Source organism: Corylus avellana, chromosome ca5 (assembly GCF_901000735.1).
Source record: "Corylus avellana chromosome ca5, CavTom2PMs-1.0".
NCBI lineage: Eukaryota > Viridiplantae > Streptophyta > Magnoliopsida > Fagales > Betulaceae > Corylus > Corylus avellana.
The window spans coordinates 28019393-28046982 of NC_081545.1; the positions used below are offsets into that span (position 1 = coordinate 28019393).

Here is a 27590-nt window from a genome sequence, read left to right on the forward strand (position 1 = left end):
TGATAACTATAGTTATTTGATTGCATACTATGATATTTTTTAATTTTTAGGATAAACTTTATAAAATTTCACTAAACAAGGACAAAGTCAGACAATTGAGCTATGAGAAAGAATTAAAGGGTGTGAGAAGATATCTTTGAACCTTGTGTAGGAGCCAATTTATAGGCTTTGAAGTAAACTTGAACTAGTTCTCCTTATTTGAGTTATATTGGGAGTCCATAGTTGAGTTAAATTTGAGCTCTTATTCCCTTGTAGACTTTGAGTAAGACTTATTTACTCTAACATTATCCCAATTGAAATATATCTTCTTATTAATTAATGCCCTTTCTTATTAATTAATATTTTTGTGGGCCTACATTGACCATTGGGCCCAGAATTTGGTGGAGTTGTGATGTAAATTTATTCCCAACAAAGGGTACCGTAATTTTTTTTTTTTTTTTTTTTTTCAATTACCCAATTCCGTTAAAAAAAAAAATTAATCAAACACACTAAAAATTTAATCTTTATGCTTTTATATGATTTCAATTTAATCTATGATGAGTTTTCAATTGGTACAAATTTACCAAACCTTAATTATCGTAGGCTCTCTTGCTAGATCTCAAGTCGGCGCCACCCCTTTTGATCATGCAAAAATAGAAATAATTAGTTACAAAGATATAAATAAAAACAAATAATATAATTTGCGATGGCTTTTGTTGTCTTCTTCTAATTCATATGGTTTATGAAAGCTTCTTGTAATTTATGTACGATTCACAAGTTTTGGCAAGTCATCCAAAATGTGTATGATATGATCTAACAAAAACAATAAATGAATTCGCTTAGAAAAATAACAAATGCATTCCACTTGATCACAATAAAATGATTACAACACAAATTTTTGCAAACAATATTTAGTTCACGAATATATAAATATCTTGTAGTTTTATAGATATGTATGATGAACGTTTTACAATGCAGAATTTTATTTACAAAGTTTTACAACGCAAAATGTTTACTTACAAACTTGATTTATTGGAGAAAATCAAATGTTTCTACGGCAATTTCAATACAATGATGCCAAAAATTCGAGAGAAAAGAGGGAGTAAAGAAAAATATTTCTAAAACCTTACTGAGTTATATATACTCATTAGAGAATAAAGAAATTATAAAAAAGATAGGAAGTTGGCAATATGTATATTCTTATCATAGGGCATAAATCATTTCCTATAAATTATTGTTGGTTATGTCCTCCCTTATTTACCTAAGTATTTATCAAAAAAAGAAAATATATTACTTTTTTAAAATTAAATATTTTAAAAATAATAAAAAAACCAACTATTTTATAAAAATAGGTTGCTACCATTATAATTACGGTAAATTATAGCTATATTCGATAAAACAGATATTTTAACCAAGTCGGTTGCCATTAGAATTCTTATTTGACACGAAAGATCCATGGCCTCTTATTTATATTCCTCTTCCCACCCTATTCCCATTCCCACCCAGAAGGCGAGCAGAGACGCGAACCAGTACCACCTCTAGGTTTTGCTCCTCAATTCTGAATAACCTTTTCAATCCTTATTTATTGCTTTTCCATGTCTCCTTTGTTGTTTGACGGCTTCTATAGCTCCTCTTGTTGTTTGACGGCTGAGATCTTCTTTGAGACCTTCGATTCCAATATTTGTTTGGTATTTATTTGCAGATTTATGTGATTTTGCGCTTGTTGATACTATTCTCGTCTTCTATCTTTGTTGTTCGATTGATCTGATCAGAATTGCATAGTTCAACTTTTTTTATTTTTTTTTGACGAATAGTTACCTGTATATTTTTTTTTTTCTCTCTCTATAACGATTCTAAGCTAAGGTTTTGACCTATGGCGTAGCCCATAATCTTCGTGGTTTCCGTTTAATAATCTGCTGGATGTATTAGCTCAAATAATAGTTCTAATATTGATGGTGGCAGACAAGGCTTGCGGACGATTTTGGGTAAACTTTCTGGGGACAAAATTCTAATTAAATTAAGGTGATTTTATCGAATATAATTCTTTGATTTCTATTTAGTTGTTTTCGAAATATTACCCTTTAGAATTTATGAACTTCTGAGAAAAGACCTTATAAGACTCTTATCTGCGTCTGCGTCTGTTGAAAGCTAACGACAAGACTCTCGTAAAGATCGGGTGTTTGAGGAGGTCATTGGTAATGGTCAGAATACAGAGATTTTAACTATAGATAGGAAGCGACTCATGTAAAACTTTCATGTTTTACAGGTTTTACATGTTTACAGCCGACTAACTGTCTGTCGAGTTTCGAGTTCGAACTGTTAGTAATTGATTTTAATTTTTTATACCGAGCTTGGTTTGGTTATTAGTAGTGTTAGACTTACAAATAAATTTTACTGAAAAATTTTACCTATTGATGTGGCACAATATGATTAAGTTTGAATTTATCTTATATTCAATCATGTAGTGCCACGTCCGTTTGTAAATTTTTTTTTATAAAATTTGTTTGTAAGCTTAGCATTTCTGTTAGTATTAATTGGTATTAACTGAACCGTCATTTAGGACTTTTAAATATTTTTTTTCCCAACTCAAAACTGCGTCGTTTTGCTTTTCTATATAAACATCTCCTGCAGCCCTAAACCAAACTCACGCCTGCCCCTCTCTCTCTTGTCTCCAGACTTGCTGTCTTCGTGTCTCTCTCTCTCGTTTTCTCGCTGCAACTGCAAGCCCGTCGTCTCTCTCGTCTCCCGCCGTGTACCTCTCTCGTCTCTCGTCGTGTTCGGTGTCAGATTTTCTCGATTCAGGTATAGATTTTTCGAGTTACTTTATTTAGGGTTTTTAAATTCGGGGGTTTCACTATTTATAGATTTTGATTATTTGATTTTGAATCTGTGATTCTTTGCTTTGATTTTATTTTCGAGTTAGTTTATATTATTAGGAGTACTTAGGAATGAGAATGATGGATTTTTACGCTACCTTGAGCTGATTTACGCTACCTTGATTTTTCCTGCAAATAAATTTTCTTCTTTTGGATAAGCATCCGCATGATAAAGCCCTGATTAACCGAAACTGACTTTTAACAGAACATTTTGAAATTACCGTTATAGCCGATACCCACCCTGAAGGCGAACCGGTACCACCTCTAGGTTTTGCTCCTCAATTCTAAATACCCTTTTCAATCATTATTTATTGCTTTTCTATACCCCTTTGTTGAGACCTTCGATTCCAGTATTGGTTTGGTATTTCTTTCTGTGATTTTGCACTTGTTGATACTGTTCTTGTCTTCTATTTTTATTTTTTATTTTTTTTTCTGATTCGATCATATCACTATTACCCGTCACTGCTTTGCTGTTCGATTGATCTGATCAGCGTAGATACCTTTTTTTTGGGATGAATTTAGTTACCTTGTCTTTATTTTTTCCTCTCTCCATAAGGATTATAAGATAGGGTTTTGACCAATGGCTTAGCCCATAATCTTTGTGGTTTCTGTCTGTTGGATGTATTAGCTGAAATACTAGTTCTAATATTGATGGTGACAGACAAGTTTTTTAGATGATTTTGGGTAAACTTTGTGGAGTCAGAATTCTAATTAAATTAAGGTGATTTTATTGAATATAATTCTTTGATTTCTATTTAGTTGTTTTTGAAATATTAACCTTTTGAATTTATGAACTTCTGAGAAAAGACCCGAAGGGTATAAATTATAAGAACTCTTATCTCTTAGTGTCTGTGTCTGTTGAAAGCTAACGACAAGACTCTTGTAAGGATCGGGTGTTTGAGGAGCTCCTTGGTAATGGTATGAATACAGTGATATTAATTATAGCGAGGAAGTGACTCATTGGAATGCTTCTATATTACTAAGCAAAAGAAGAGCTAAAATTATTCTTAGAAAATAGATAGATAACTTTATTCCATAGTAATACAATATTTATTTGTGCAAATCTCTGAAATTAGTCACAAGGCTGAATGAGTGATATAGCATAACTAGACTAAATCTACAGGCTTAACTTAAGCATTTGCGATTAAGGTAGTGTTCTAATTAAAACCTCATTTTGATGCGTTATCAGGTGTTTATGTGGCATTAAACTTTGGTTGTTTGGGATAGTTGCCTAACTTACCTTGTGCAGGTTAAATGGAAAATAATTTAGGTAATACGATCAAATCCATGACATTAAATTATTGAATTTGAATCAGATAGACATCCTTTACCATGAGTATTTGCATGACGCAAGTGAAGCTTTCTTTTCTTCCCTTGGTTTATGCATACAAGGGAGAGAGCAAGGGTTTTCTTTGAGATTTTTCTGTTGCAGATGATTTCGATGTTGTGACCATGGAGAATTGTAGTATTCAGAGTGAAGATCTTTCAATAGTATAGATTTTCTAGGGTCTGCGGTGCTTTTGTAATGAGATTGTATTGTTTACCTAGAGAGATGATATTCTTATATTTTTACAATATGTTTTCTACTCAAGTCTAGGGCATAAACTTGAGTGTTGTAATCTCTATTTAATAAATGCGGGTTGATTGAATTTGTTCTGTGGTTTTCTTTATACACCAGAAGTGTTTTCTTTGTAAATTTGTTGTGTTTTATCTCTTTTTTTTTTTTGGTGCTTGATGCAACATAACTGGATCCAAACAAATAGACTTAAGCCTTTAAGTTGAAGTAGTATCTCAAAATATTGTTAGTGTAAGTGTTTAAGTCCTATACCAGCTAGTAGTTACAAGATCGAATGACTGATATAACATAAAAGGATTAAAACCCGTAAGTTTAAGCTTTTGGATTTAGATGGTGCCCTAACATTTTATATCAAGATCTTACTTGTTTTCCCAACAAGTGGTATCAAAGTTGATGGTGGTGTATGGTAAGGCAAATGATGGTGGGTTTTTTAACAGTTTGAGCAAGGGCAGTCCATGTGCATAGACGATAAGTTATTCCATGATGAGACCCTTTTGCAGCTGGAGTAAGGATATGATGCATTGCATTGATAAGCTCATAAAGCCTATACAAATGATCTTAGTAGAGGTCTATAACAAACTTCCATGGTAGAGCAGTTAAGAGTAGATCTACCATTGGTTCTCATGGTACAGCAACAGTTATATTTATGATTTGTGAGCATTGGACAGCACTGACCTCTTGGTGGTGATATGTAACACTTGATAGAATTTAAAATGTTTCTATTTGAGAGGAGTATAGAGTTAATGTGGCGGACAACATACATGTGATGAGAAGATTGTTGAAGTATACATTGTTAATGTCATAAGAGTGAGTGATTGATGTGACATACTAACATAACTAAAAATATACCCATATGCTTAAGCTTTTTGATTATATGGTGTCCACCATGTTATATCAGTAATTAAATTGGAGACCTCCACAGCTCTTCTTAACCTTAAATAGTCAGGAAGGTCTTCTTTATTTGTTTTACCCCCACTCAAACCTCTCTTTGTCCATGTGTGTTTGTTCCTTTCATACAAGAGCACAGTATTTTGTATTTAGAGGGATAAGAAGTAGCATAAAGGACCTGATTTTATTATTTATTTTTTTTGGTTTAAAATCATTGTTTGGCCTTTGTTTACTTGGTGAAAATATTGAATAAATTAAGCTATTTTTATGCTGTAATTTTGAAGACCAGTTTTAGTTGTCCCTAATATGTAAGTGAATAAGAGATGGATGAAAAACATTTGTGGTTAATCCCCCTGTTTGACAAGCTGCTTTTTCAAAATTAGAAAATACAACTATTATCAGGAATTTTATTTTTAGTTGGTTCTTATTGTCAATTTAGTAATAAGTAGTATTTTTTTAAAAAGAAATTTAGTTGTATTTCTTGCAAGAGTGGCCTTATTGATTCGTGTTGATAGCAGTTGATGCTGAATATCATGTCACATTGGTTATGTTTGAGCCTACTAATTGGATGTTTGATACTTAGCTTGGAATAATTTTGTTTTGTAGATTAGATATCATTGAAAGTGTTCTTTAATATATCACTTCATGTGCAGCAGCAACTTGTATGAGGATACCATCTGATTTCAGTAGTAGCCTAGCTGAAAATATAAAAGCATTTATCTTAATTATGTTAGTAGGTTATTGTTGGAAGATGAATCTTCACATGATATAGGAACTCCAAACAGTGTCACGTGGTTGATCAATTTACGTTGCTTAGAAATTTAGAATTTACTTTTTCCAAATTTAATTTATGATTAATTTTGACAATGCTGTTTTTTACTCAACCTTATGCGTTCAGTAGATATTGCCTTATGTTATACTATCTTTTCTGAAGAAAATCCCTGTGCAGATCTCAATTTTTGTTTTATTAATCACTGTCGTAGGACTCTTTCTGGTCAGCTTTATCTTCTAAATATCTGTTAGCTCAATTTTTTGCTGTTTGTGCAGGATATCATCTACTGTGTGAGCGTTGTAATCAATGGCAGATGCTCAAGAGACTGATAGGAACATTGAGATATGGAAGATCAAGAAATTAATCAAAGCACTGGAAGCTGCTAGAGGCAATGGCACCAGCATGATTTCTCTTATCATGCCTCCACGTGATCAAATATCTCGTGTTACCAAGATGTTGGGTGATGAATATGGAACTGCTTCAAACATTAAAAGCAGGGTGAATCGTCAGTCTGTGCTTGGTGCTATTACATCTGCTCAGCAAAGGCTCAAGCTTTACAGCAAGCTTCCTCCCAATGGGCTTGTGCTGTATACTGGAACAATTGTAACTGATGATGGGAAGGAGAAGAAGGTCACAATTGATTTTGAGCCTTTCAGGCCCATTAATGCATCTCTTTACCTTTGTGACAACAAGTTTCACACAGAAGCACTAAACGAACTCTTAGAATCTGATGACAAGTTTGGTTTTATTGTCATGGATGGTAATGGGACCCTTTTTGGCACTTTAAGTGGTAATACCAGAGAGGTACTTCATAAATTTAGTGTTGACCTCCCAAAGAAGCATGGAAGAGGAGGGCAATCAGCTCTACGTTTTGCTCGTCTTCGAATGGAAAAACGCCACAACTATGTGAGGAAGACAGCGGAGCTTGCTACTCAGTTCTTTATCAATCCTGCCACCAGCCAGCCTAATGTTGCAGGATTGATACTGGCTGGGTCAGCTGACTTCAAAACTGAGCTTAGTCAGTCAGACATGTTTGATCCTCGTCTTCAGGCCAAAATATTGAATGTTGTAGATGTCTCTTATGGAGGGGAGAGTGGTTTCAATCAGGCTATTGAGCTGTCATCTGAGATCCTGTCTAATGTGAAGTTTATTCAGGAGAAGCGTTTGATAGGAAAATACTTTGAAGAGATTAGCCAAGACACTGGGAAGTATGTTTTTGGTATAGATGACACACTGAAAGCTTTGGAGATGGGTGCTGTTGAGACACTTATTGTATGGGAAAATCTGGATATTAATAGGTATGTGTTGAAGAATAGCACTACTGGTGAGATTACCATAAAGCACTTGAACAAGGACCAGGAGGCTGACCAGGGCAAGTTTCGGGATACTGCCACCTCTACTGAACTCGAGGTTCAGGAAAAGCTGTCTCTTCTTGAGTGGTTTGCTAATGAATACAGGAGGTATGGTTGCACACTTGAGTTTGTGACCAACAAATCGCAAGAGGGATCTCAATTCTGTAGGGGTTTTGGAGGAATTGGGGGAATCCTGCGTTACCAGCTTGATATGAGATCAATGGACGAGTTTTCTGATGATGGAGAAACTTATGATGATTCTGAATAGCAGTTAGTCAACTGTTTCTCAATCCTGGTGCAGGAGAATGGGGCAAAAAACCCTGTACCAGAGTGCGCGATGTCGCACTTGCTTCGACTGCCCCTGAATTGTTGCTCCAGAAGCTTTGCAAAGTCTAAATCAAGGTTTTAATTTTATTTCCTTGGGCTCTTCTCTCTGCATCCAATAATTTTTTGTGCGACACTTTTTTTCTTCATGTTTTGTTTCCCTATTGTTTATTTTGTGCGTCATTTTTTCTTTCCTGAAGGAGATCAGATTGTTGTGAGCCTGACAAGCTTAGCATGGTGATTTCATATGGATTTCGGAATGGAGCAGTTGGGCGGATCATCGGGATGATAAATATTATGCTATATTACTAGTTGTTTTGTTGCTTCGAGGGGAACGTATTAAGTTGCTTTCTATTTCTCGATCAACTTCAGTTGAATAATCAAGATGATCGAGACCCTGCAGTTGCTTGTTTCAACTTTTCAGAACCCCAGTTATGGGGTTTTTGTGGTTTTGCTGGAAACTGCATGCTATCTATGCTTTCTATTTTGGTCATTGGACAAAATTTATTCCTAGTTGCCTTTTTATGTGGTAATTATATTTACTATGAATCAGCCTTGTCGGTATAATGTTGCATCCTATCTTATGAATTGCAATAAAGGAATGTTATATTAATTGTTGAGTGAAGTTCCTCTTGGATTATGATTGGGTTGCGGTCTTGGTCCTTCCCCACGTGCCATGTCAATTGTGGTATTCTGGTCGGTGAATAGAAAAAGGATAAAAAATTGAGTGAGAATGTTGATTAAAAATTTATGGTTTGTTTGCTTGCAACTTGTTTACAGAGCTGCTGGGAAATAGATGGGTTTTACTTGCAAGTGATATTCAGGTGTGAAGTTGATTTGTCAGTTTGTTTCTAGTAGGAATTTTACTGGTTTCCTAGGTTCGTTCGTTTTCTTCAAGTTTTTGTTTTCTCATTTCAACTTGAATCTTCTATGCTCTCCGAAGGAGTGTTATGTGCAAATTATATATTACGTTCTAAATAAAAGCTATGTAACTTCGTTCCCTTTGCTCATGTATTTTTCTTTATAGAATCAGTGTTAATTAAATGACGTAAAAATTTAGTACTAAAAAAATGAAGAGATATGTCATACTATATGTTATGATTCATGAACTAGGTACTTTTGAAAGTTTTGGTTCCCCCCACCCCCAACAAAAAGAGTAAGGTACTGTAATTCCCGTGGACGGCCGTGGTTGTAGGAGAATTGATAAGCTTGCAAAGCACCATATCACCTCCTCCACTTGAGTCAGATTCTAATCTCGATGTTGCGACTGTTATCAACTCTATTTATGAAATAACAATGTCGGAATCGATAAGGGGCACCGTGCTTCTTCTGACACAGTAGCATGTGACATTTAATGTGACTTGAGCCGTGTATGCCATCAAAAAAACTATCAGAGACGTCCTTTGTTAGAGCTAGTGCCTAGAAGTGATGGGCAACCCAAGTTCGACTCAATCGGTAGGGCTATGGGAGGATAAGACCACCTTCGACTGAAGCAAGGGAAGACAAAAAGTGTAAGACACTAATTCCTGCACACACGATAAATCATCAATTCTTTCAAGTTTAGAGCGATCAATTCATTTTATGTGGTTTTACTTGACAGATTTAAACAACAAAAGTATTTCTCGTTGGCACACCTGATAAGCCTTTGTGTTGATTTTTCTTTTCTTGTAGGTATATAGGTATAGAAGCATTCTCAATATTGGATTCTACATGACATATTTCTGCATCATCATATCACAAACAATAATGGGCATTGTCATTATATATGATAATTTCTTTATATATATATATATTGTGACTTTAGTATGGTAAATATATTTTAATAGGTGATTTTTCTATGCTATTGTACTAGTAAACACATATGAGTCATGTGTATGTATATGTGTCTTTGATCCTTTATCATACCATAGAAGGTAAATAAATTAAATGTAAAATCCCCTCTTATCATACCATAGAGAGTAGAAACCCACTTTCGGTCGGTAAATAAATTAAAACAAAATTTTAAAATTTTATCATTATTTTTAGGTAATTAACCCCTCCCCCTTTCTATTTTTAGGAACTACCATTCATCATCTCAATAAATAAATACCACTTATAAAAGTCCCCATGAAGGGACACTTGTCACACTCAATCACATTGAACTACCATTTTGTTACAAAAAAATCTAGTCATTAGGAAATCTCATTAAATCAGACAAAATATTCTCTTTATAGACTTTAACTATTATTAAAGGAGGAAAATACCACCAAATAAAAAAAATGCAAAATTAGAAAAACTAAAAAAATAAAAATAAAAATAAAAAAACATGATAAAAATTTCATTTATTATTTTTTTTAAAATGATGGTCGTTGAACCACCCTAAAAAGTTATTGAGTGATGCCAAATTATTTACAAGGGCTCAAGAGTTGTTTAAGGATGACTTAGCCACTCCCAATGATTTTTGGCCAACTCCAATGACTTTTGGCCACCCTGAACCACCTCAGGAGGGGTCTGTTCGCCACCCCCAAGTGTTGGGGTGGTTTGGCCTCGTGATGTTTTTTTCTTCTTCTTTTGATTGTTAACTATTTTTTTGAAAATTTTAATTTTGAGGGTATTTAAATAAATTTAGTTTATAAACTTAGGGTATTTTTGTCAATTTATGTTTTTTGTTTTAATAATAAAATATTAGTTCAATGGGGCAGAATATTACAATAGTCCGTGGGGTCAAATTATAAATGAATGGTAGTTAAGGGGAAAAAAATGTAATTATCTCATATATTTAATGAAGTGGTTTAGATTTGACTAACTCAACATATAATCTAAATATAATAAATCAAAGAAAGAAAAAAACTAAAAATTACAACAAGTATTAAGAAAAGAAAATCTAAACAATTTAATTAAAAGGAAGAAAAATTTGTATATGAAGGATTTTTATCTGATGCGGTAACGGGTATCCTGTAGTTACAAGTCCCCGTCTCAGAGAACGCGAAGAAAAAAATTGGAGTAATGAAGCAGAAGGAGTTGACGGTGGTGCTTTGCGTGATATGGGCGGTGAGCCTTCTCTACGGCGAGATGTTGGCGTTCTGGGTGCCCTCTAGCTGGACTTGTTCCTGGCCTCATCACCATCTCCGTGCCACCACCCTTTCCAATTCCACGGTAATACTTCTGCTGCCACCTCTATTACTTCTATTTGTTTTGCATCGAACATGTTTTCTGATCTAGTGGTGTCAGCGGTTGTTCTTGTTAAACCCACCAGCTATGGATGTCTAATTTAGAATGTAGGACACCATTACATGGTTGTTGCTGATCTCAATGTTCTACCATTTGAGATGGCATTGACTATTAGACAGCCTGGTCGAAAAACGGAATTCTGTGGGAATGTGAATTAGAGATGACATTGACTATTACGTAATGAGTAAGCAACTGAAGGGAGATATTTTGTTTTTATTCATAATGAAAAAAAAAAAAAATTGAGAAAAAAAAGGGGAAAGGAAAAGGAAAGAAGATACTTCTCATTTTTACTGGTGTGTGGCTTGTTTTATCTTCAGCAAATAAGACCGGACTGTGGTTGTGCTTTCATTTCTAGGGGGATGGTTTGAGTAAAAATAAGTGGTAGGGTATTTTCTTAAATTACTCCACACACACACACACTGTTATTATTTATAAAGGAAAAATTACACACTTCAATTCAAATACATCTACTAACAAAATAAACTTAATTATATTTTCTAAATCAAATAACAAATAGATAAAATATAATTTATCATAGATTCACAATGTAGCACTCCCCTTCAAGTTGGAGAATATATACGCCATGTAATCCCAACTTGGAACAAATAAATGCAACTCGTCCAATACCTAGAGATTTGGTGAAGAAATCTGCCAATTGATCTTCTGCCTTCACATATGAAGTAATTATTTCTTTATTAGTCATTTATCACGAACTAAGTGACAATTTACTTCTATATGTTTTTATGCCTGATTATCATAAAATAGTTTCATGGGTGTTTCTATTTTAAATCCCACTCTTGAAGAAAATTTCATAACCATATAAGTTCACAAGAAGTATGGGACATAGCTTGATATTTTTCTTTAGAACTAGATCTAGCTACAACAACTTGTTTTTTACTTTTTCATGTCACTAGATTTCCACCAAGAAATGTACAATAACCAGTGGTAGACCTTATGTCTAATGGTGAACCAGCTCACTTTGCATCTGCATAACCTTCATTACCCAAATGACCATGATCTATATATAAAGTCCTAGTCTTGGTGATCCTTTCAAATACTCAAGAATTCGTTGCACTGCAATCCAAATAGCTACACTTACTGCAAAAGAGATATCAGGTCAAGCAATAGTAAGATAATTCAACTTCCCTACTAATCTCCTATAAGTCTATAACTGCCTGGATCATCTAAAAGCTCCCCTTGATCATTTGAATTTCTGACTTGGATCAATCGGTGTACTACTTGGCTTAGACCTCAGTAACCCTGCATCCTTCAAAAGATCTAAGGTATACTTTCTTTGAGAAAGACTAATACCAAGCCACCTCTATGCCTAAAAAAATATCTAAGCTTGCCTAAATCTTTAATTTGGAACTTAGGACCAAGAAAATGCTTCAAATTTTCAATTCCTTGATTGTCATTATCAGTCAAAATAATGTCATCACCATCTACTACTAGAAAAACATTCATGCTACCAGAATAAATATAGAAAACTGAATGATCCGTTTGACTCCTCATCATGCCAAACTCAAGTAACTCATTACTGAATTTTCCAAACCATGCTCTAGGTGTTTTCAACCCAGAAATGGTCCTTTTCAACTACATACCTTGCCATTCTTCCCCTGAGCAACAAAACCGGAAGGTTGCTCCATGTACACCTCTTCATAAACTTCTCCATGTAGAAAGGCATTTTTCACATTAGTTGATATAAAGGCCAGTGAAATGTGAGAGATAGAGAAATGAGTACCCATACTAAAGCAATTTTAGCAACTGGAGAGTATTCTTTTGCATAATCCAGTCCATACGTTTGTGTATAGCCCTCGACAATATGACAAGCTTTCAAATGATCAATGGTACCATCTGGTCGATATTTGTACCATCTGGTCGATATTTAATAGTATCAACCCAACAACAACTAATAGGCTTCATATTAAAAGGTAAGGGGACAAGATCCCATGTCTCATTAGTATGCAAGGCAAACATTTGTCCTCCATAGCCTTTCGCCATCCATCATGAGGTAAGTAATCTTTAAGACACGTAGGAATCTTTGAAGTGTGAAGAGGAAAGATTGGCAATAAAATAGGAATAAGGAGCAGATAAGGCATGATAAAAAAGCATAATTAGAAAGAGGATGGTGAGTGAAACAAGATCGTGTACCTTTTCGTAAGGCAATAGGTAACTCAGTGGTGTGAGGCTTAGAATTTGTAGATGAAGAAGAGACTGGCGGTGGCATGGGCGGAATGGGCTGTCTCTTTGTTGTGTATACACCTAAAGAGGAGGTCGAGGAACAGATGGATCAATAGAAACAGGAATTGGAAGAGGAATATCAAGAGTTCCATCACTAGTACCTTAAAAATAGGGATTAGACTAAAAACATGTTACGTCAACAGATAAAAATAGGACTATAGCACCGATAGCCATTTTGGGTTCAATAATAATCTAGAAAAATACATTTGTGTGCACGAGAAGATCAAGATTATCAATATTAGGACTCATATTATGAACATGACCAACTTATCCAAATACTCGTGGGGATAATGGAAAAGGACTTCTATTTGGAAACAATTACTGATGTGGTGATTTTCCATTGAGAAGAGAAGTAGGAGGGCAGTTATTTAAATAACAATCAATTAGTACCGTGGTAAGTGTCTTCTCTCTATTTGAAGCCAGTTGTCTTGTCTCTAATACCTTAATATTCTTTGTCAGGTGAGGTTGAGAGCCAAGGCTGCACATATGTATGTAAACATATACACACGTTTACATGTCATATTAACTTTATACATATGAGTAAACTGGCATACAAGTATGTTCTTGGGTGGGTATGCTAATGTACTAACAATTTTTTCTACTTGCAAATTCTGAAGGACAAAGGATATTCAACTGGCCATGTAAAAGTGGCTGTTCTTACAGATCCACAGGTGAATCTCTTCTACCTCTGCAAATTTACACACACACATGCCCACACGCACGTGCGCGCGCGCACACACGCATCACTAATTTCTTCCTCCTTCTATCCCATATTCATAGTCCACATTTCCATTTTTTTATTTTTGTTTTGCTGTCCCATTGTTATTGTCCATTGTCAAAAGTTGAGGTTTCAATTTTTGGACATTTCCCATGATGCCATTTGTCATCACATTTATTACTACCAAAAGAATACAATTTAAATTTTAACAAAGGGTATTAATGGAAACAAATAGATAACATGTAAATAGCAAAGCAATTGATGTCTCTTTTTAAAAACGCCTGCTTTGTCAAGGGAACCATAGTCTAGGACAGAGTAGTATGATTTAGTGGTCTTAGGCTCCTAGTTCTACAAGGACATTTAATGTTTAAAATTTTCTTTCACTCATCAAGTTGAGAGGGATTAAAAAAAAAAAAAAAAAATCCAATTATTAAACTACATAACTGATACTAACCATCACATGATTCACATGTGAACCGACATTTTAAAAACCAGATTGGACCTGTGAGTTCAAAGGGTTGTGAACCATCTGGTTGATGCCCTTAAACCACTTTATCAATTGAACTGGTCGGTTCACTGGTTAAACCAGAGAACCAATGAACTGGTTCCAAATTCATCAAACCAGTTAATCCGTTAAAAAAAAAAAAAAAAAAAAAATCATATATATTTTTTCCCCATGTGCTCCATGAATCTTGTATTTTTTTAGTCTCACCAACTTAAGAACTATATAAATCATGTTTGTACCAAATCATTTATTATTTTAATATAATTATAGTATTTGTAAAAATTTATAATAAATATATTATTATGCAACTGGTTCAGTCGGTGGTTGAAACAGTGAACTTGTTACCTTTTCAGTTCATTTACCAGTTTGGTTTTTAAAGCGTTGAACTACTTTATGTTTATGTATGCTATTCTTTCACATTATATTCTAATATGTATTTGCCATCATGAACAGATCATGGATAAAACCTCTCTGGGCCTTGCGCCAAAATCCCTCGCCCTGGAGATTGCACAATTTTATACTGATTTGTTCATGCGCAGAGCATTTTTCACATCAATCCTGCCTTTCAAGCCTGATGTGATTTTATTTTTGGGTGATTATTTTGATGGGGGCCCCTATTTGTCAGATGAAGAGTAAGGCTTGGAAATTTGTATTTCTACTTGAAAAGTTAATTCTCAACTTTATGGTTCAGTAAGCTATCACTTAAATTGGCTCATCTGATAAAGTGACCATTCAACCTACAAAATTCTTGTGGAAGGTTGTGAACAAAATATGTTGAACTACATGAAATTTTTTGGTGGATTGGATGTGCGTTTTGTACTTTTGTGATATCAAATTTGTGGTGAGTACTTATAATTAAAATCTTAGCTTACTATTGTTGAATTATACTATGTTTCCATGGAATATATTAATCTTTGAGTTTTAAATATGCTTCAAATTGCTTAGTTGGCTTCTTCGTCCTTTTCTTTCTGTGCAAATATCTATTTGGCATTTGCTGGCCTTAACCTATACTACACAAATGTTTGACTTTAAGTTATCTCTTTATCTTAGAGTGGCAGATTTTTTATGCTATTTTTTCATCATCTGTTGTTAGTTTTCTGATGTGGAATGCGCTTGACATTCTTTGGTTGATTAGATGGCAGGAATCTTATAGCCGCTTTAAGCATATATTTGGTCTGAATGCACAAGGAAGATATACAAATAACCGAGTTTATTACATTCCTGGAAACCATGATATTGGCTATGCAAGTCTTCACAATCAAAGGCCAGAGGTATTTTAGCATGTTATTACTGAGGGCAGAGTGCTCTGTTTTCTAGAACTACACAATGATTATTATCCACTGTGCTTGTGTGAACTGTAAAATCGGTGGATGGTGCCATAAGAAAAGTGGAGTTAAAGTAGATCCCCGCATGGCAAAGGATCTAGATTGACCATGTGCCTGCAATGAAATCACATCTTCTGTGAAGAGATTTGGCAACATATAGGCATATAGGTTGAAGCTACCTGAATGACTGAAAATTCACCCTACATTTCTGAAAGTGGATTGCCATTAAAGTGGTAGTATGTAAATTGACCACTTGGAATATTATTCTTGGTTTCATTTAACGAGTATGAGATTTAGCTTTAAGGCTATCATAAATGGGAGTTGGTCTTTGTGTCTCAAAGGCATATATATATTATGCAGAATGTAAAGTGTATTTCAAATGCAGATAAGTTCTGATAGGGATTTTTAGAACTCAAGCTCTATGTGGCTATCTACAAATCCCCCATCCGAGTTTGTCCAAAATTTTCCCTTTGTAGTTTGGTTGGAGGCTTTGTTGAGCTAAGTTGTGTGTGTGTGTTTTTTTTTCTTAATATTTGTGATGGAATCTTTCTCAAATTTACAACAATCAGTTTACTTTTTCACTTTATTCAAACGTGGTTTCCTGTTTGTTAGTTAGTGTTTACAATTATATTTATACAGGTAATCAGACGCTATGAAAAAGAATTTGGGATCAGAAACTACCAATTTACAGTAGGAAAAGTGGATTTCATTTCTGTTGATGCCCAAACTCTGGATGGTAAACAAGGAAGCGGTTAGTGCCTCTGCATAACTCATGTTTTCTGTTTTTACCCATAACTGTGGATCTAATAACATAACAATAATATAAAATTAATAGACGAGCAGTCAACTTATGTGCTTGTTGGCGAATTATCGGCAGCACTTGGAGTGTTGTTGTGTGGAAGATAATGCCTTTGTGCCTTTTGTGGTGTCTATGGAGGGAAAGGAATGGTAGAAGCTTTGAGGACTTTGGGGGAGATTAAGTCTTTATTTTTCAGCACCTTGTATATTTGGAAAGTTGCTTTATTTCTGTGTACTTGAGGGTGCCTTACGCTTTAAATGAAATTTCGATTACTTATAAAAAAAAAATACAATTATATTTCTAATACATGGAAGTGTAGATAGTTTGAAATGGTCCTCTTATCTTCCCAATCGTTTTAATACTTGCAAATATGAGCTGCTGTTTGCTAAGAAGCATGATGGTTTGCTTAATGATTTTGTAAATAGCTTGAAGTTTACGAATTCGAACTTTATGCTTAGGATTGTGATGCTTACTACATAAATATCAAAATACTGAGAGTTATTTGTAAAGAAAATCCAAGGGCATTTGTATAAGGAAATTATTTTTCAACTGAATATTGTCATTGTGGAAATGAATGTTGATGCCAACATGAATCGTTTAAAAATCAAAATATTTCTTAGCTAATATTCATATTTTTGTTATTATTATGCTCTTGCACCTCCTTTTTAATTTACTTTTTTCGTCCAATGTTGCATGTGGTCATATTTCTAAACATCATTGCATAAGTAGAGTATGCTTTAGAAGTAACGTCTATGATAAACCATGTTACAACTCTTTTCGTGGAACATGTACTCAGTTAACGTGTGTTTATGTTGCTGGCTTAGAACAACTACCGTTGTCTCCCACCAAAAGTTGGTATTTATATATTTGCCAATGATTTGAAGGGTAAAAGAAAATTGGGAGGAAGATGGGAAAGGATGGAAGGAAGTTGGAGACTTTGGCCCTAACCTGTCCAAATCTTATAAGAGTAAACTACTTTGGAATATAAATTCCTTTTAGAATTCCCCTACCAACACCCCCTTACCAAATATAAGGCTGGTTGTGTTTATTTATTTCTTCACCAAAGCACTCAAAAGTTACCCTCAGATTGATGTGTCTATGATGTTGATTCTCCAATGTTCAAAATGTCCCATTTATCATTGAAATATTCTTTTTCTCTCTTGTAGCTGGAGGATATCACTATTAACCTTGATGTGTAAATGTGAACATCAAATAGTTTTGCTGCAGAAAGAGAAGATTATTAATCTTATGTTGCATAGTTCTTGAGTGCTCGAATGTTTACTGTTTTTTCCACTGAGATTATCAGTTAAGTGCAAATTACACTGACTAGAACCTTAAGTATGCGTTCGTATATCAGTCCTCTTCTTTCTTTATTCATATTCTCTTCCTGTTCTCTTTTTTCTATTTTTGAAAAATTCCTCCTCTAAATAAAGACATTTGAATTTTCATTCATATTAAGGAATTTTTGAAGTTGATCTTCAGGCCATATAGAAACTTTCATAATGTACTTCAGTAGAATTTGGACATATATGATTTTTATTTCATTGCGTCTGCCTTGTTTAGTTGGCTGGTTTGAGGCTTGGTTAGAGAAATTATATGTGCATAGAAATATATACTTTGAACTGTTGAATGAGATTTGTATTCTTAGGACACATCAAAAGGCCTATGGGTATTTCCATTGCATACTTAAGTAGGATATTTGTTTACTGTATGAAACTTAAAGTCCATGCCTGATGTTGATTACGCTCTTAGCATAGTATGTCAAATTATGCATTGATTAATAAGCTCTCAGAGTGGCACTGGATCTCTTGTGTAACTGGCATATTCTGCTTTATTGCATGCAGAATGATTCTGTGATTGTGATAACATTTAGATGTGTTAATATTCATTTAATGTACTCCTTACAGAATTTTAAGTATTAAGAGAATTGGATATATAATCTGCAGGGCATCCACAAGAAGATCTGGCTTCCCTAACCTGGAATTTTGTCAAGAATGTCTCCACTGGTATATGATGTCGACTTATACTTTTGTAAAATGTTAAGTTTGGCTTTTGAATATAAAATTGACTCATACATGTTTATCTTTCAAAAATTTTCTAGATGTTCAATTGCACCCAAGGGTTTTATTGACCCATATTCCATTGTACCGACGAGATTGGACTCATTGTGGTCCTTACCGTGGTTCCCCAGTCATCAATCAGGTTGTTTTTTTTTTTGTCATATTTGGAGTAAAAATTTCTTGTGAAATTTATTCTTCTTACTAATAGTCACTGTTTGTACATTTTTTATGGGTATTACAATGAATTTCACTATTTACTCAGAAAAAAAATTAAAAAACACTAATGTCACAATCTAAATGCTTATATACTCCTGTCAGCTCTTAACCTTACAATATGAGTCTGATTTTTCATGTTCAGCGGGTTGCGCGTGCTGCTCATAGTCAGGAAATAGTGTAAGATTCTTGTCTCACTTCTTTGCAATGGACACGATAAGAATTACATGACGTTGTAAAGTTTTGAGTGTTGATAATTGAGGAGTTTGCTTGACAGTTGGCCCAAAACTATAGGTACCAGAATTACATCTCTGAAGAATCATCGAACCGCCTGCTGGAATCAATCAAACCTGTAAGCTCTCTTCCCCCTTCTTGATGCATATTTTACATATTGATATGGATGTTGGATGGATACACATGCCAATACCTCTCCTTGATGCATCCCGTTCATGTCAATGTGTGCCAGCCCTGTGTTGCCTGAAGTTAGTCAGGTTGTTCCTGGGGAATTTAAAATAGCATTGGTGTTTAGAGACATTTCAGGTGACTCCATCATAGAAGCGTCCTTGCTATTAAGGTGACTGGAAAGTGAAAAAAAAAAAAAAAAGAAAAAAAAAAAAGAAAAAGAAAAAGGAAGGATTGAAAGAAGATATCTGGAAAAAAAACAAAAGTTTAGAAGTAGGAAATTTTTGGGTAGCTAATGTCACTTGCAATAATAATCTAAGGCTCTTGCAGGTACTCATTTTATCTGGTCACGATCATGATCAGTGCATGGTCACCCATGAGTCAACATTTGGGCCTGTAAAGGAGGCAAGTACTGATGTTTAGGCACTTATATATATATATATATAAGTACTGATGTTTAGGCATATGTAATTGTTACCCATTGTAAGACATTTATTTGATGATACTGTGCAGCACACCGTAGGGACCATTAGTTGGCAGCAGGGAAACTTGATTCCATCTTTCATGCTATTATCTGCTAGTAACCTTGCACTTCCAAATGCATCCAGTCCAGAAGCAGTCTTCACTCATCTGTGCTTTCTTCCAATGCAAACACATATCTACATATGGTAACTCCATGTCGACTTATGATAGTAGTAAACTATATATTTGAACTTGTCAGTTGGCTTTTGTTCCTAAATTTCAGTTGCTGAAAATGTCAGGTATCTTTCTCTATTTGTTCTGACCCTTCTCACCCTCCTCCTTTGGCCTACAAGCGGCTTAAATTTTTGGCACCATTTTAGCGACTTAAGAATAAGTTACAACATTTTTGGAGAAGGAAGAAAGGAGAAAGATGAAGATGAGAACTGCGAATATGAGATGATGTGGGATGCAGAAGGATCAATGCACCTTGTTAAGAAAACCTCGAATGCCCCAAGTACTAATTTAAGTGAAAGGGGTTCAATAGAAAGGTGTCTTCAGCTCTAAAATTCTCATTTTTGTGGGCACACATTCATATTGAGCATAGTTAGGCACTTAAATTATGTTCTCTTGTTACATGTATGATTATATTTTATAAGGGGAGTGTAGTCTCCTTAAGTTATACTTTGGTACTTAAAACTACTTTTTTCTTATAGTTGCCTTTTTCATATTAATCTTCGCAATTTTTCCTTTTGTAGCAGGGGTAATGCAGTGATACGGCCAACAGCTAAGAAACATCCTTCTCAGGACATAGAAGTCCCCATGAATATGGACTCGATTATGGATGTTGATCCTACGTGGACAATATCGGCTAGAACAAGCAAATCAAAGACAAAGATCGTGATCCAAAGATTTGTGCGGACTTTCAGAATGCTTACAATCATTGCTGCAGTAAATATTCCTCTCTACGTCATGTTATTATTCAAGGATTGGATCGACTAATGACTTGAGCACTATAACACGGAGTATTGTCTGCTTCAGTGGTTTCTTACATTGTGCATGAAATGATACTCATGCAAAAGTGTAGCTCCACAGTTGGGGACTCAAGAAGGTATATTCTTATACTAATCTGAACAGTTACATTACTGGCATTATGCTGAATGAGCACTAGAAAGGATGTGCAGTAGGTCAGTGGAATTCAAAATGATATTATTCTAGTCATTGATCATTTGGTAGTTTCCAGTCGGTGGAATGTGAAAACTTATATAAGCTTTGTGCTTAAGAGGTAGAGAAAGTTGCAAAGGGCCACATGTGCTCTCTTCTTCATTGCCATTGAAACACTTTTTGATCGTAGGTGTTGGCATTTCATATAATGTGGTCATTAAAAATAATTCCTTAGCTACTGATTTTGGTGACATCTCTTCTCTTCGATAGTTTCCTTCAAGACATCTCATTAATGCTTTGGGAGGTGGGTCTTTGAAAATGGAATATGATCTTCTCCATTTCATTTTGAAATGAATAGTATCTCGTTAGTATTTTTTTAGAGAGGTAAAATTGTTATTTTTTTGGGACAATTTTACCCTTTTAAAATACACTAACAGGATATTATCTATTTCAAATGAAATAAAGGGTATTTTGATTAGGTACATTAAATATCATCAATGGTATGTACGAGGAGAAGAATTGTTGATTTTGGTTATGGATAACTGCACCAAACATGAGAAGACTCTAGATGCTTCAAAAGAAAGTCATCCTGTCGCATCTCTAATCAAAATTAATAAATTAATTCAAATTAATTTTACAATGTTCTCTACTCCTGGCCTTACTAATTCATTAAGTTTGAAATTAATTTGAATGGTACCATATATATTGAAAATCAATCTTGAATTAAGATGTTGATGGAAACAAATTATAGTTTAAGAGAAATATTACAATGACACTTAGAGTTTAAGAGAGAGAACTACAATTAACAAGGTAAATAATTATGCATATGATTATGTTTTATATTTATAATATTTTGTGGGTGTCAATTAACCTAATTGAGAGTCTCATAGTCATAGGATTGTCTAGAATTGATAAAAATAAATAAATAAATAAATAAAGGATTGAATGTAATTGTTGTAGGGCTGGCAATTCGTGTTGGCCAATCTAGATCGAGTTGGGTTGACCTAAACCTGCTTTATATACCTCAATTATGATACAACTCATTTAAATAAGCAAGTGACATGATATGACTTGCATAACCCGTTTAATAAACAGGCTGTGTTGGGTTGACCTAATCACAACCCGATTTGACTTGTATATGAATTTTTTAAAAATTTAATTTAATTTATACACGTTATACGGGTCGCCCATGGGTAAGTGAGATTGACTCGTTTATTAAACGAGTTACTTCGGCTCAACCAGAATTGATCCATAAACGATTATACAAAACCCTAATCCAGTAAATTCATGTTGGATTGAATTTACAAATCGTGTAAAAATTTGTCAATTCTAAGAATTAGCAATCGACTCCAATCCGTGTTCATTTGGGCCCATATGGGGTGGTGGTATTTAATGGGCTTCATCTTATCGGATATTAGCATTTCTGTCTCTTGGTCCAAGAAATAAAGTAATATCAAAACGGCAGGATGGTGCTCAAATTCAATCGGTATTCCCATTCTTGATCGGAACCCAAGAAGGACCCGACCTTAGATAGCCGTTGTAGAAATTTTGAATTGCAAAAAAATAATGGAGGCAGGGAGAAAAGGCACAAAGATTCGAGAATCCTGTACCCCTAAAAGTAATAATATATATATAATAATTGAATAATAATTTTAATTTAATTAATAACGGGGAATAAAATTAAAGTTAGTGGAGGGGCCATCGGATGAGGACAGTAGGGACAGAGATATAATTCTGAACAATGATCCAACGGCTCCCTCCCTCTCTAACGGCTCTTTTTCAGAGATTACCAGCCCGCCCGTTTATCGAAATTTTAAAAATTATCTCTCTCTCTCTCTCTCTCCAAAATCAAATCGCAAACATTTTTGAAAGTGTTTCTCGGAGACTGTTCCAGCCTCTCAATCGTTATCTATAGGGGACCATTGCTTAATACAACAATTCAAATCTTTCTTTCTCTGACCTTTTTACACTGACTGTCTTTTCCTTTTGCACGTTACAACTACTCCATTATTAAGCAAGCAATTCCACCTTCCCCATTGTTTCTTTCTTCTTGCATTCTTCGACAAACACACACGCTCGCTTTTCTCTCATTGGCTAGGCTGGGTTACTCTAAACATCATGGGTGGTTGTTTCAGCAAGAAGAAAGGCTCTTGTAACTCTGCTTCTGTTTCTTCTTCTTCTGTTGCTGCTGTTTCTTCGGCACCGAAGGCAGATCCAAACATTTCCCATGTCAGCAATGACAGAAGTGGTGATTGTACTAATATTACCCATAAGGTTAAAGCGGAAAGTGGTGAGCTGAAAATGAAGCTGAAGAAGGAGAAGAAGACGGTGCAGGCAACGCAAGACGATCAACAAGTGAAAGAAGATGAAGGGGGCCCAGTGAAGAAGGAGATATTTCTCATCAAGCACCGGAGGAGCCATGACGGAAGAGACTCTAGAAGCCCACCTCCTCAACAAGATGAACCGTTAACATCTTCTAACGAAGAAGCTGCTGAATCTCTGGGTAACAAGGCTACGGCAGGTGTGGGGGTGAGGACATCGAGCTGCACAAAAGAGGAGGTGGATGCCATTCTCATTCAGTGCGGAAGGCTTAGCCGGAGCTCCTCCGGCAAGGCGGCTTCCTCTTCCGCCTCTGCTTCTTGTGACCGCGGCAGAAAGTACTCTGGCTCCAAGAGGAGCTATGACTTCGACCGCTGGGAGAACGAGGTTGCTGCTGCTGATGTCATCGAGAACAATGATGACGTGGGTGACGAGGACGAAAGACGACAACACCACCGACAACGCCACCGCCAATCACCGAGGCCTTCTTCTTCTTCTCAAGGGAGGAGAAGAACACCCAGCAGGGAAAGAGACCAGCAACAGCGCTCCAGCAGCAGGGAGAGACGAGTGAGTCGATCTCCGGGTAGACGATCATCTGAGACCGGCGGCGCCACTCCTGCTACAGCAAATGCTGCTAGGAATGTTAATAAGCCTGGAAAGATGGTCTCTGTCCCTCCTACTGTTTCATCCTTGGTGATGGATAAGAGCAACATTGGTGGTGGAGAATCTGCACCAGCCACTGCTGTCAAGAGGATTTCTGTCAAGAGAAATGCAGGCAACGAAGCAGTGACGGTGGGTTCAAGGAGTGCTGCATCTCCCCGCTCTCAGTCTCCGGCTAGAGCAAATGCAAATGCTAAGACGTCCAACGACAATCAGCAACAGCCGTCGCTTAGCCGCAGCTCTTCAAGGAAAGCAGAGCAATCTCCTTACAGAAGAAACCCTTTGAGTGAGATCGACCCCAACTCCCTCGCATATCCACAACCACTGAACAACAACAACAGCAAGCTTCAAAATAGAAACAAAAAAGAAATTGAGGGAGACGACAGGATTGTTCTCAAGGACTCCACCAAAGTTCTGAATCAGGTCATCATCACCTAACCTTTCCTACTCTATCTAATATATGCACAATTGCTTCTGCATTTCTTGTTAGAATATAAATAAAATAATTAAATTTATCCCTTGCTATCAACTTAAACTTTTAGGATAATTTCACCAACTGATCTATAAGACTACTCCTAAGAAATAATTTTTGCTTGCCTTTTGTGTTTGTTAGCTGAAGAATAGTGGCTTCATACTTCATGGTGTCAATCAAATGTACATATTATTAATTATATCATCTTGCATTCTCCAATGCAGAAACCAAATGCTGAGATGATAAACAGTAGCAACAACCGAGCTGTTGTTCAAGGGACTAATTACAAAACCAGCAGCAGAGGTACACTGGACAACCAGGCTGTGACTGTAAATTGCATACAGAAGGAACAGCAGCAACTGATTGTGGAAGAGGCCGGCCATGTCACCATTAAAACGGTGGTGGCCTCAGGTGCTGAAAGCCTGAAACCCCAGACATTGACTAGAAGCAGGTCTTCTAGGAGATCCCGAGACCTTGACCTCAATCCTGAAATTCTGTTGAATCCTAATCCATCATATACTACGATGTTGCTTGAAGATATCCAGAATTTCCACCAAAAGAACATGAACCCAACTTCGATTTCTCTTCCACCTTGTGTCACCAAGGCCTGCTCTATCATGGAAGCTGTTGCTGACCTTAATTCCACTACAAGCTCTAACCTGTCATGTGCTTTCTCTGAGGACAGAAAAAGCCACCCAGCATATCAATCTAACAGTAATGGCTACAATTATTCTTTTGTTGCGAAGACAGTGGCAGAGACCAAAGACCCTTTTATAGAGTCCGAGGTAGCTGTCACTGATGATGTAACGGAGCCGAGCTTTCACAAGTATGTAACAGTGAGGAGGGGTGGAGGAGACATGGAGGACCAAGAATCCTCAGGTAGCAATAGTTATGTTGGTGGTGGTCAACAGAATTGGGGCTTATCTTCTTCTTCATGGGAACCCAATTCAGCAGATTCAACAGATTGCTGGACTTCAAGATTAAACCCAAGAGACGAAGATCAAAAGAGTCCACTGGGCTTTGAGGGGAATTTTGGTGAAGCTAGAAAAAGATTGAGTGGGAAAAAGAGAGACTGTGATCACCAGCAGAGTGGTGGGATTGGGCGTGGCAGGCTCGGCGTTACCAGAGGTCCCCATTCAATCCCTGTTGCAGCTGCTGCATCTACATAAGTGCAATGAATGACTTTTCCGTTTGGTTATTGTACCGTTTATTGGGGATGAGGATTCTTCCGTTTGTATTTTGGGGTTGCAAACTTGCAACCATTCTTTCTCTTTTTTATTTGTAATTTTTACTCTTTTAAGTGTCATTCTTCCCTTCACAATAGATTTCTCCGTTCACATTGTTTTGTGCAACTTTCATGCTCAAACCACAGATTATGGGGTCAATGAGAACTGGGACCTAGGGCCTTTTTATTGTCTACAGGTTGCCAAGATATTACAGGCTGAACCATGTTTCTTCACCAGCCAAGTGTGTTTAATGTGACAGGGAATGTGATTGCCCTCCGACATATATTTGTGAATGCTTATCCATGTACTGACTAGAAAGAAGAAGTGCATATCTGGGACCTAGGGCCTTTTTATTGTCTACAGGTTGCCAAGATATTACAGGCTGAACCATGTTTCTTCACCAGCCAAGTGTGTTTAATGTGACAGGGAATGTGATTGCCCTCCGACATATATTTGTGAATGCTTATCCATGTACTGACTAGAAAGAAAAAGTGCATATCTATGTCCATTATATTATAAACGAGAGAAAACCATTTTTGAGCAAATGAGTTCGTGTAGATATACCCGTTTCTCTATATTTCCATTCAATATTTCCATTCAAGTAATGCTATATACCACACTAATATCCCATAAATATCCACTATATTGACGTGACAGGATCCAAGGTGGTGTGGTATATAACAATTTTCTTTCCAAAATAGATGTATCATTTAAACTCATGTTTGGCATTTTCTATAGTGTTGAACGATCTCAAAATGTATTTCCTTTCAAAATCATCCATGTGAAAAATTACACCAATTTATGAACAAACTCGAGTCATTTTCAACAGATCGTGCTAGAGGGCCCTAGAATACCTTGAACAACTGCTTTCTTGTACAAATAATATCAAAGGCATATTACCCTGAACCTTCCCCAAGAACAAATTCTCCCATGGGTTAGGGCTTGGAGCTGAGTTAGGCATCAATGAGCAGTCTGCCATGACACCAAAGCTCTGAGAGGATAGGAATGCATCTACAACATGCATGGTTTATTCAAGTGTATGTGTATACATACTACAAGCATCTTCAAACCCCAGTCATGAAGATCAGGAGCTAGCCTGCAAGTGAGCCTTGCCTTCCTTTTGTTCACATGTTAAATCAACCTGTATTGATCATATGCTTCATTCCACAACATTCCTGTAGTTAACCATATATATTGCAACCAAGGTAACAACTGCCCCAACTAGTTGCACGGGTGAGAAGGTTTCACCGAGATAAATAAACCTGCAAAACAAATCAATGGAGCACAAACAATTCTAATTCATAAAATACCAAAAAGAAAATGAAAATAAAAAATAAACAGTAATTAGTTGCGGGTGTGTTTCACCTTATTCTTAGTTTCTGAAATTTCTTTCAATAAAAAAGCTTGATTTAGATAAACATTTGATAGCCTTACAATTTCCTCTTCCTTTAATGGTTGGATGGCCTTACCCAAAAATTGATGCAAACATTGGGGTTAGAAAGGTAAAGGAGCTCAGCTTTGTCAAGCTACCTGAAATACATTAGCAAGGCCATATCAATTCCAAACTAGGGGCTCAAAATCAAGTGTGGATGGTGTTATGTGAACACAAGTAAATTAGCAATGCATCAATCAAATGGCTCACAGCCAGGGGCAATTGCCCCCACTAAAGTTCAAAACAAACGGCAGTATCCATACAAAAATTATTGGGTGATTTTGATGATTGGACCTGCTACTCCTACTATTATGAAACAAATTTGCGAGCTTAGAATAAGCATGGATTAAATATTGTAGTCACATTTTAGCAAGATTACAAATTATTTTCTTGCGTTTAGATGGCCTAGAAATATATTACCTCATGGTGAAAATAGTGACACAAAAAACCCTTTTTACCAGTTTTCTCCAGATTTCTTCTCAACAGCAAAGCTTAGAGTTGATGGGAACCGAAATTTGGTCTACTCAATTTTTTTAGTAATTTATTTTTGTCTCTCTTCTTTACTCATGCAATTATTTGGATTGCTTAGCTGCACTCAAGAACCATCTGGGTTCCATT

The 27590-nt window shown here is 35.8% G+C and overlaps 4 protein-coding genes across 7 annotated transcripts in view; 3 read left to right on the plus strand and 1 right to left on the minus strand.

Annotated features, from left to right (window-relative positions):
- The first annotated feature begins 1415 nt into the window (after positions 1–1415).
- On the plus strand, positions 1416–8380 carry LOC132180612 (eukaryotic peptide chain release factor subunit 1-3-like). 2 transcript variants are annotated; one of them, XM_059593501.1, is made up of 4 exons: positions 1446–1521; positions 2655–2781; positions 6367–7845; positions 7968–8380. In XM_059593501.1, the coding sequence occupies exon 3, from the start codon at positions 6398–6400 to the stop codon at positions 7709–7711; it is 1314 nt and encodes a 437-aa protein (XP_059449484.1). In that variant the 5' UTR covers positions 1446–1521; positions 2655–2781; positions 6367–6397; the 3' UTR covers positions 7712–7845; positions 7968–8380. The 2 variants fall into 2 exon arrangements, with proteins under 2 accessions (XP_059449483.1, XP_059449484.1); XM_059593500.1 differs by lacking the exon at positions 2655–2781 and having other exon boundaries at positions 1416–1521.
- Positions 8381–10644: 2264 nt separating this feature from the next.
- LOC132180496 (uncharacterized protein C630.12) lies at positions 10645–21039 on the plus strand. Of its 2 annotated transcripts, none has more exons than XM_059593345.1 (13): positions 10645–10902; positions 13836–13889; positions 14895–15073; positions 15577–15712; positions 16406–16517; positions 18512–18571; positions 18667–18767; positions 18984–19018; positions 19133–19190; positions 19571–19645; positions 19754–19908; positions 20002–20250; positions 20458–21039. In XM_059593345.1, exons 1-13 carry the CDS (start codon positions 10753–10755, stop codon positions 20699–20701), a joined length of 1608 nt encoding a protein of 535 aa, XP_059449328.1. In that variant the 5' UTR covers positions 10645–10752; the 3' UTR covers positions 20702–21039. The 2 variants fall into 2 exon arrangements, with proteins under 2 accessions (XP_059449328.1, XP_059449329.1); XM_059593346.1 differs by having other exon boundaries at positions 20461–21039.
- LOC132180495 (uncharacterized protein At1g65710-like) lies at positions 20764–25776 on the plus strand. The gene is made up of 3 exons (XM_059593344.1): positions 20764–20810; positions 22999–24265; positions 24539–25776. The coding sequence occupies exons 1-3, from the start codon at positions 20764–20766 to the stop codon at positions 25481–25483; spliced, it is 2259 nt and encodes a 752-aa protein (XP_059449327.1). The 3' UTR covers positions 25484–25776.
- Positions 25777–26232: 456 nt separating this feature from the next.
- Positions 26233–27590, minus strand: part of LOC132182683 (WAT1-related protein At3g02690, chloroplastic) — a 12001-nt gene continuing 10643 nt past the window's right edge. The window contains exons 6-7 of one of the 2 annotated variants that reach the window (XM_059595996.1): positions 27010–27070; positions 26233–26802 (exon numbers count right to left, since the gene is read on the minus strand). In XM_059595996.1, coding sequence (XP_059451979.1) covers positions 26700–26802; positions 27010–27070 — 164 coding nt within the window. In that variant the 3' untranslated portion in view covers positions 26233–26699. Of the gene's footprint in view, positions 26803–26974; positions 27071–27590 lie in introns of both variants that reach the window. The other variant, XM_059595997.1, reaches the window with a different exon arrangement.

Coding starts and splice junctions, on each gene's coding strand:
- LOC132180495 (XM_059593344.1), top strand. CDS start 20,764: ATGATACTCATGCAAAAGTGTAGCTCCACAGTTGGGGACTCAAGAAG. Junction 20,811..22,998: donor ACAGTTGGGGACTCAAGAAG/GTATATTCTTAT, acceptor TGGTTGTTTCAG/CAAGAAGAAAGGCTCTTGTA. Junction 24,266..24,538: donor CCACCAAAGTTCTGAATCAG/GTCATCATCACC, acceptor TCTCCAATGCAG/AAACCAAATGCTGAGATGAT.
- LOC132180612 (XM_059593500.1), top strand. CDS start 6,398: ATGGCAGATGCTCAAGAGACTGATAGGAACATTGAGATATGGAAGATC.
- LOC132180496 (XM_059593345.1), top strand. CDS start 10,753: ATGAAGCAGAAGGAGTTGACGGTGGTGCTTTGCGTGATATGGGCGGTG. Junction 15,713..16,405: donor TTCACAATCAAAGGCCAGAG/GTATTTTAGCAT, acceptor ATATTTATACAG/GTAATCAGACGCTATGAAAA. Junction 18,768..18,983: donor GTTCCCCAGTCATCAATCAG/GTTGTTTTTTTT, acceptor TTTCATGTTCAG/CGGGTTGCGCGTGCTGCTCA.